Source organism: Crotalus tigris, unplaced genomic scaffold (genome assembly GCF_016545835.1).
Source record: "Crotalus tigris isolate CLP2741 ecotype Arizona unplaced genomic scaffold, ASM1654583v1 scf7180000018884.865410, whole genome shotgun sequence".
NCBI lineage: Eukaryota > Metazoa > Chordata > Lepidosauria > Squamata > Viperidae > Crotalus > Crotalus tigris.
This window is the reverse complement of record NW_024097256.1, coordinates 1-8,124: the sequence shown is the minus strand read 5'-3', so window position 1 is coordinate 8,124 and position 8,124 is coordinate 1. Positions and strand designations below refer to the sequence as shown.

The window sequence follows — 8,124 nt, the reverse complement described above, 5'->3', positions numbered from 1 at the left end:
CAGAGCCCACCGTGGCTATTTTTTTTTTTTTACAGCTGCCATTATTCCATCTTTGCTAATAAAAGGAGCTGAAAATAGGAAGGTCGGGGATTGGTGAGCAGGGACACAAACAAGCATAAAGAATTTGTAAAAAGAAAAAGAAAAAAGCAAAGTATTTGCAATATAGACTTAGGGATTAGCGGAACAATGATTCTGTATCCACGACGGCTGAATTTGCCCACAAAGGCATCGAGAAGCGCTGCCAGTTGATGAGTCGGAGACCTTCCGCGCCCTTCCTCGGCCGCCAGCCCAGCGGCACTCTGGGCGGGGGGCTCCGGGAGAGCGGCGAGGAGGCCCGCGGCTGCAGCTCCGGAAGAGTCGGGCGGCGGGCTCTGCACCTTTCGGGAGCCCTCCGGCGGCCGCCTCGGACCGCAGCTCAGCCGGCTGAGGAGAGTCGAGCGGAGCCGAGCCTGGCGCGCCGCCTGTTCCGCATGCTCGCGGCCGCTCGCCCCATTGGTCGGGCTGCCATCACGTGCCGGCTGGCCTTCGGGAGGCAGCGGAGCCCTGCCCAGCGCTTCGCTTCCTTCCCCTTCCTTCCATCCACCCGTCCGCCTACCGGGCAGCCCAGCGAGAGGGAGCGGCTGGAAGCGACGAGCGCCATGGCCTGTCTCACCATCTACAGCACTTCGGTGACCGGCTCTCGGGAGGTAAGCCCGGCGCAGCCACCCCCCGCCCGTGCAAGAAATCGATGCCGCCCCTTTGCAGTATGCGCTGCCTGCGGGGGTGGGGTCTTCTCCCCCCCTTCGTCCCCTTCCTCCAGTGGCGGCTGCCTGCGCCCTCCGCCCCGAACGGTCCTGCTCTCGCCTCCCGCCAGCCAGGTCTTCCAGATGTGCTGGTCTCTTCATCCTCCAGCCCAGGGGTAGGCAACCTTGGCTCTTTTATGACTCGTGGACTTCAACTCCCAGCATTCCTGAGCCAGCTATGCTGGCTCAGGAATGCTGGGAGTTGAAGTCCACGAGTCATAAAAGAGCCAAGGTTGCCTACCCCTGCTCCAGCCAGAACATCTGGAGGACGGGCTATCCATCTTTCCCCTTGGCTTCAGACGGGCTGCTCTTCCCTTTAGGCTCCTCGCGAGGGTGGACCCCTGGCTCTTCCTCAAGTGTAAGGGGGAGCCCTCCTTCTCGGTTCCAAATTCCCGCCCACGCCAGTGGAGACACTTGAGCAATTTGAGGAAAAGCTGAACGGGAAGAACTCCAACCCTGTGACAAAGGGGAGGGAGGGTCTTCCTTTACCAAAGGCTCTTTCTCCACCCCCCCCCCCAGGACTCCCGAGGCATGGGGTCTTCCTTGCCTCTGTTGGGGGCCTGCCATCTCCTTGATCTCTAGTGGAGGAATCTGCCTCTCTTTAGCTAGGATTGGATTCACTCGCTGGAAGTAGGCTGCCTCTGGTTCTTAGTGTTGCAGTTGCCTTGATGTGTGGGATCAGTTGCCTTCTCTTCATGTCACAGTGCAGGACGATTCGCCCTCTTCCCCTTTTCTCTTCCTTTTCCCCCCCTGGCATGTGTGCCCCACAGATCAAATCCCAGCAGAGTGAAGTGACCAGGATCTTGGATGGAAAGAATGTCAAGTACAACCTGGTGGATATCTCCCAAGACAATGCCCTTCGGGAAGAAATGAGGACCAAGTCAGGCAACCCCAAAGCCATTCCTCCCCAGATTTTCAACGGGGACCACTACTGCGGGGTGAGTGGCCCCTGGCACGGGGTGGTAACCGGTGCTGTATTTTACATTACAGTTTGGGAAAGTTTTCCCTGGGGCAGCAGGAGCAACTTTAATGTTTCGCATCTCATTAAGAACGAGCCACTTGAATGCATCCTGGTCCGTGTGGCTATTCACTGTGCCTTTGTGTTAATGCCAACAAAACTGCGGACTTGTCCAGGCAGTCGCCAGGAGTCAAAACTGACTCAAAGGCATACACACACACACACACACACACACACACACAGGTGCCCACTACTACCTCCACAACAAAATGGTTTCATGTTTAGCTCAAAGTAAATGTACTTTGAAATAAATGTTTAAAGATGTTTAATTGACCTAAATGTATAGACCAGTGGTTCTCAACCTGTGGGTCGGGACCCCATTTGGGGTCGAGCGACCATTTCACGGGGGTCGCCAAACAACGCAGTCCGCCATTTTTTCCCCCTTTTCCTTAGCTGTGCTACTCCCTTTTATTCTATTGGCTTTTGAAAGCCAATAGAATAGACTCTCTTGAATAGAGTCTAATTCTATTGGCTTTCAAAAGCCAATAGGAATTGTCCAGGCTGTCTCTGCCCTGCTGAGCCCGCCAAAAGTCCCATTCTGCAAACGGTGCTGCACCAGTTGAGTAGTCCTCGACTTACGACCGGTTGAGTAGTCCTCGACTTACGACCGGTTGGGGGTCGCGGCACTAAAAAGGTTGAGAACCACTGGTATAGTCCAAGATTTAACAAGGGCATAAAAAAAATTGGAGGTGGATAAAGGACCAGTCATGATTGTGGTCAATGTGTCTTTGAGTCAGTCTCAATCTCCTGGCATGGGAGTATCCATGGATTTGGCTACAATACGGCTGTGGTTTGCCAGTGCCATTAGCTTTTTTTCCAGGGTGTGTTTCGTTTTTAACTTCCCAGTCTTGAATTTCCTGGTGAATATAATGCCCATCCCTGCTTCATCAATTTTTTTTCCCTTTGTAAAGATCAGCCAAGTTTGTCTAAGTGCTGCCATCTGGCGTCTCTCACAATTGTTTTACATTAATTGTTCATTTCTTGGCTTCATTGCTTCTTTTGCTTTTAACCTGGACTTCGTTCAGTTCTGTTGGCCTGAATTAATGTTGCCCTTCTTGCTGTACTCTCCATGCATATTGGCCTTGTATTAACCAGAATTCCTAGTCAGCAAGACTCTTGGCTAAGCCAGCTGGAAATTCTGGCTTTTAATCATTAACTTGTAGTTTTACATAGAAGCTAGTCTACAATCATATGATGGAATATTGGCTCTGGTGGCCTCATTTTGTGACTAGGCCAAGATTTCAACATTAATGCTAATGAATGAATGGCCTGCATGACAAGAGCTGTGCATGAAGTAGCTCAGAGTAACAACTCCTTATGTGTAGTATGACCGTATCAATTTGTATTATTTAGAATGGTGAAAGGAGCCGTCTATCCTTCTAAAAATTGCTAAGTTACAACTCCCAGCATCCCTCAGTATTGGCCATGCTGGTGGGGCTGCTAGGAGTTGTAGTTCATCAACATCTGGAGGGGTTCTGCATCTGGAGATTTAGGCACCTCCAGCAAATGTTTAAATGGTTTTTTGTCAACAGTCCTTTTTCAGATATGAAGTGTAGGGCAACACTTGCTATTTCCAAACATTTTTAATAGCACCTGCTACAGCGAAAGGCCCTTGAGGAAGTTAAAGAAAAACTGTAATCTTGCTGGGCTTGGCATGAAACTAGACAGGGAATCTTGCTAAGACAGGGAGGGAAAATCCCACTTCTTTCTATATATTTCCATACCCTTTTAGGTGCTTATTACAAAATGTCTCAGAATATAAAATGAATAATTAATGTAAGGGCGATGAAGAGTCATTTGGCTTGCTGACAGCAGGAGGAAATATTAATAGACTCTAGTGATGCATCTCATCGAGAGGAAAATGAATATTGACTCCAGTCTAAATTGTGTTATGCTCTTCAGCCGTTTCCTGACAAAGTCAAAAGGACGTTTGCAGAAGTAAGCAGCCCTGTGGGCTTAAGGATACTCTACTTTACCTGAAAGTATCTCTAAAAATCTCTAATTCTGTGCCTTAATTTGATGACACTTTATACTGACAAGTGACATATTGCAGGTTAAAAAGCATTTACTGTCATTTGTGAAAGTGCCGTCATATCAGAGTGATTGCTGGCCTTGTTCTATGGGGGGGAAGGATTTTTCAGACATTGCCTAGTATTTACGGACTCTATTAATGCTGAAAGATACAGGCCTGTCCCTGATACTTGGGCCACATCCTGGGTATAGTTCATAGTGGGGAGTGTCTCTGTTTGTATCAGACAGAACAGCTATGAAAGGAAGACAGCAGAGAACATATAAGACATTCGTGGCTTTCACAGTAGTTGTTACTGGATACACACCCAGGTTGATGTCTGAGCAAGAAGGCCAACAAGCCATTTAGTTGAAGGTTTCAGGTGTTTCTCCTAGGACAGTGGTGGCGAACCTATGGCACGGGTGCCAGAGGCGGCACTCAGAGCCCTCTCTGTGGGCACATGCGCCATCACCCCAGTCCTAGGCCTTCAGCTGAGTTTTATAAAACCTTTTCACTTTAGGCATCCGCCACCGTGTGCAAAAAAAAAGGGTTCAATCAGTCAATTTCAACTTCTCACAGGGAAAAAAAAGATCTTGCAAAGTTGGAATTGATTGAACTTTTTAGTCCCACCCAGTCTGCCGTTACCACCACAGCCACACCCACCCACTTGGCCACACCCACCCGGCACCCGACGATGCATAAGTGGGTTTTGGGTTGCAGTTTGGGCACTCGGTCTCTAAAAGGTTCGCCATCACTGTCCTAGGGATTCTGCAGATGTTTCCATCAAATCGTGGTTTTCATAAGATAGAAGGGGAAGAAATACATGGGGGCAATAGCATCAACTGTACTTAAGCAATGTAAGTAATATTTGTGTTACCTGAAACGTTACTTTTGACTTGTGATTAACCTCTCAGTTGTTAAGTGAAAATAAGTATCTGGAGAGGATTACAAAGGGAAAGGGCTATATAAACAGTTTTGATGCACAAGAACAGGTCTTTAGCTGAGCTTTGAGCCTTCTGTAATGAGGGCTGTGCTCCTTGTTTGGCTCCAGAGGCAGTTTTTGGTTCGACGCTAAGACATTCTTAGCCTTTCACTGCATCTGTCCCTATTTTTTTTTTAGTTTATTTTTCTCCCACCTTATAGGACTACGAACTGTTTGTGGAAGCGGTCGAACAGAACACCCTGCAGGAATTCCTGAAGTTAGCCTGAGCTTGCTTCTTCCCTGCCCCACATGACAACCATCCAGGATTTGGAAATTCTGCATTCCAGATGGATCACCTCCTAAGTGATTGTCAGCTCTGTGCGACCAACCTCTTCTCCAACTGCCTCTGAATTGCGTTTCCTCTTTCACTGTGGTCTCCAAAAACCGGCTGGTTCCTTTGAATGTAGCTGGGCCTGTCTCCTCCTGCCTATGGCGGTAGACTGATGTTAATCTTCTAATTAAGGACCTTGGAAAGCAGAGCTTTCCCCTACTTTTCTGTTCCCCCTTTTCTTTTTCAAGCTCAGACGGCCCTTAGTATTAAAAGGGAAGAGCTGGTTGCTTCTTATCACCATACGTCCTTCAATGTGCAAAATGTCAGTTCCTGTAGTTCAGGGGTTCTCAACCTTGGCAACTTTAAGACTTGTGGACTTCAATTCCCAGAATTCCTCAGCCAGCTTTGCTGGCTGAGGAATTCTGGGAGTTGAAGTCCACAAGTCTTAAAGTTGCCAAGGTTGAGAACCCCTGCTGTACTTCCTCTTTCATTCTAACCCAGGAAAGAGAACAGCAGATATCTGCTCTTAGTGAGATTACTCGTGTCTAGCAATGCAAAAAGTGCTCCTGTTGCCTTCTCTGCCAGTGGTTAGTGGGGTGAGCATGTGTATGTATCTCTCTTAAAACATGGTGATGTAGCTCAGCCTTTCTTAAAGTGGTTTTTGAGGGGGTGGCGAGAACATTCCTCCGAGTCCATTAGTGCTTTTTTCCTTATGTTCCAACTGGCAATGGAAAACTCTTTCCTGCTTCCCCAAGAGGGGAAAGTAATTTCCACTCTATTCTGGCCTCAGCTGTTTCATGCTTCCCCTTTCTTGGAACTGGCTTTTTGCAAACTTGGACCAAGTGCATTTTCTTTCTTTTCTTTTTTTTTATTATTTCTGAAAGCAAAATTTATAAACAGCCATGTTTTTGTTAAGATGCCATTAAATATTGCTAAAAACCTCCATCACAGTGGTTCTGTGCTTTTTTTTTTTAAGAAAAAAAAAACACGGTCTGGTTGTACACAGAAATTGGATGCCACTCTGTTCATTTATTTGGAAATCTGTTTTCTAACTCTTAGCAATTCAATTACGTCCATTGTTATACTTGGGCAATATTGGGTGTGTGGGAGTGTTTTAGAAAAAAAATGCAGAATGTTGTCAGAAGAGTGACAGAAATATAACGAAGCGTTTGGTGCAACTGCCTCCTACAGCAATATGTATCTGAAACAGGATTTAGTGTTTGGCAGTGTTTGGGCTTTTTGCAGTCTTTATGGGCAAGAGATGTGGAATGTAAGACTAAATCAGTGTTTCTCAACCTTGACAATTTTAAGGCATGTGGACTTCAACTCCCAGAATTCCACAGCCAGCATTGCTGGCTGTGGAATTCTGGGAGTTGAAGTCCACATGCCTTAAAATTGTCAAGGTTGAGAAACACTGCACTAAATCATTGCACTGTTTTGTGTTGTGAAAATTGTCCCCTGTGTCTAGGGTTCAGTGGCCAGTTTTGTTCCCAGAAAAGAGACTTTTCACATTTCTCTAGTACTGAAATATGAGGCAACGTGCGAGGTTGGCTTTTAGTGAAAATAATGCAAAAGGGACAAGAATTTCTTAATGCATCCTGCCCTCTTGCTTTAAGGACCAATCACCATCATTCTCTTTGCCTCCTAGAGAGGAAGAGCTAGTAAATATAAAAACATCAGCTGCTGTTGCACTTCACAATTGTATAAGTTGCCAAAAAGAGTTCCCTCGTTCATCGAAGAGTACATGTTACAGTATTCATTTTTTTCCCCACCCACACTAAGTGTAGGTGGGAAGCTCAGTTGGACTATGGTTAAATTGGCTTACTACAATTTCCCTCTTGTACGCACACAGCACTGCTTTGGTTACATACAGATAAACATTTGGAGAATGAGTCTATTGTTCAAGTAGAGAAAGGAGGGGGGGGGGAGAAACACATCTGAATACAACATGCAAAACCAAAAATTTAAATCATATTGGGCTTGGCTTGTTATGTAAATTCAATCAATTAACAGTTATTCAGAATACCATGGTTGAGCAAATTTTGGCTGAGCATGCTGTATTAATGAGGGCATTGTCCAATGGGAATATTTGGAGTGTTTATGGTCCAAACAGCATCACACAGAATACTTTCTAAAAATCCTGGTGAAAATCCAGCATCACTGTTTTTAAACATCAGGAGATCGGCATGGGCCTTGGACACCAGAAGCCAATTTACTTGGGGGGGGGGGCGGATTGCAACTGGGAACAATGGCAATATACTTGCTCTGGCATTAGATTTTTACAGATTCTAAAGCTTCACCCTCAATTGAATATTAGGCTTATCACATCTGTTCTGTAAAAATCCAGATGACATCCACACGGCAGCTCTCAGCCCCAAATCAATAGCCCTAATGGCTACCACAATTTGTCAAATTTTCTGGATCCATGGTGGTAGGCAATTTTAGAGATGTATTCTCATGACAATGAAGCATTTGTCCACCCCACTGCTCTTTAAGTGAAGATACCACCTGAGTTGACTGCAAGCATCTTATGTGTGTAGAATGCAGTTACGATAGCAAAAGTAAGTTGCTGAAATAACTGGTTTAGTAGCACCAAAACTGATTTTTAAAGTTGAGGAAAAGCATCCAGCATATCTTTTGTGTAATGAATACATGTCTGCAACTTTGTGACAGGCTTAGGAAGAGTGGTAAATGTTTTAAGATATTCTTCCTGGTCAGAAAGGCCTTGCACATAGAGCACCTGGGCTTATATAAAACCATACCACTATAGATGCTGTTGCTGGCAAAAGGTGCTTTTAATTATTAAAGCTTTCTATTTGCTCATCTAGTTTTCTGCATGAAAGGAACTGCAGCTACAAGGAGGGGAATTTAATGCATAATTCAACCCCTATCCTGATATAAGTCTGTAAGGTCCGAACCCCAAGGGAGGAAAGACTGGGCATCAACAGAATACTTGGATGCTGAAGAAATCCAGCCTGCCTTCTTTCAAACGTCTACAAAGACTCAGAAGGTGTCGTTTGCTTAATACTTCAAGTCTTTATCCAAACAGACAAGACAAAGGGA

At 45.9% G+C, this 8,124-nt stretch overlaps 1 protein-coding gene across 1 annotated transcript; it reads left to right on the top strand.

Moving 5' to 3' along the window:
• Positions 1–520: 520 nt before the first annotated feature.
• LOC120314309 (SH3 domain-binding glutamic acid-rich-like protein 3) lies at positions 521–6,006 on the top strand. Its single transcript, XM_039357265.1, has 3 exons — positions 521–686; positions 1,553–1,720; positions 4,952–6,006. The coding sequence occupies exons 1-3, from the start codon at positions 639–641 to the stop codon at positions 5,015–5,017; spliced, it is 282 nt and encodes a 93-aa protein (XP_039213199.1). The 5' UTR covers positions 521–638; the 3' UTR covers positions 5,018–6,006.
• The last annotated feature ends 2,118 nt before the right edge of the window (positions 6,007–8,124 follow it).

Coding starts and splice junctions, on each gene's coding strand:
- LOC120314309 (XM_039357265.1), top strand. CDS start 639: ATGGCCTGTCTCACCATCTACAGCACTTCGGTGACCGGCTCTCGGGAG. Junction 687..1,552: donor CGGTGACCGGCTCTCGGGAG/GTAAGCCCGGCG, acceptor TGTGCCCCACAG/ATCAAATCCCAGCAGAGTGA. Junction 1,721..4,951: donor ACGGGGACCACTACTGCGGG/GTGAGTGGCCCC, acceptor CCCACCTTATAG/GACTACGAACTGTTTGTGGA.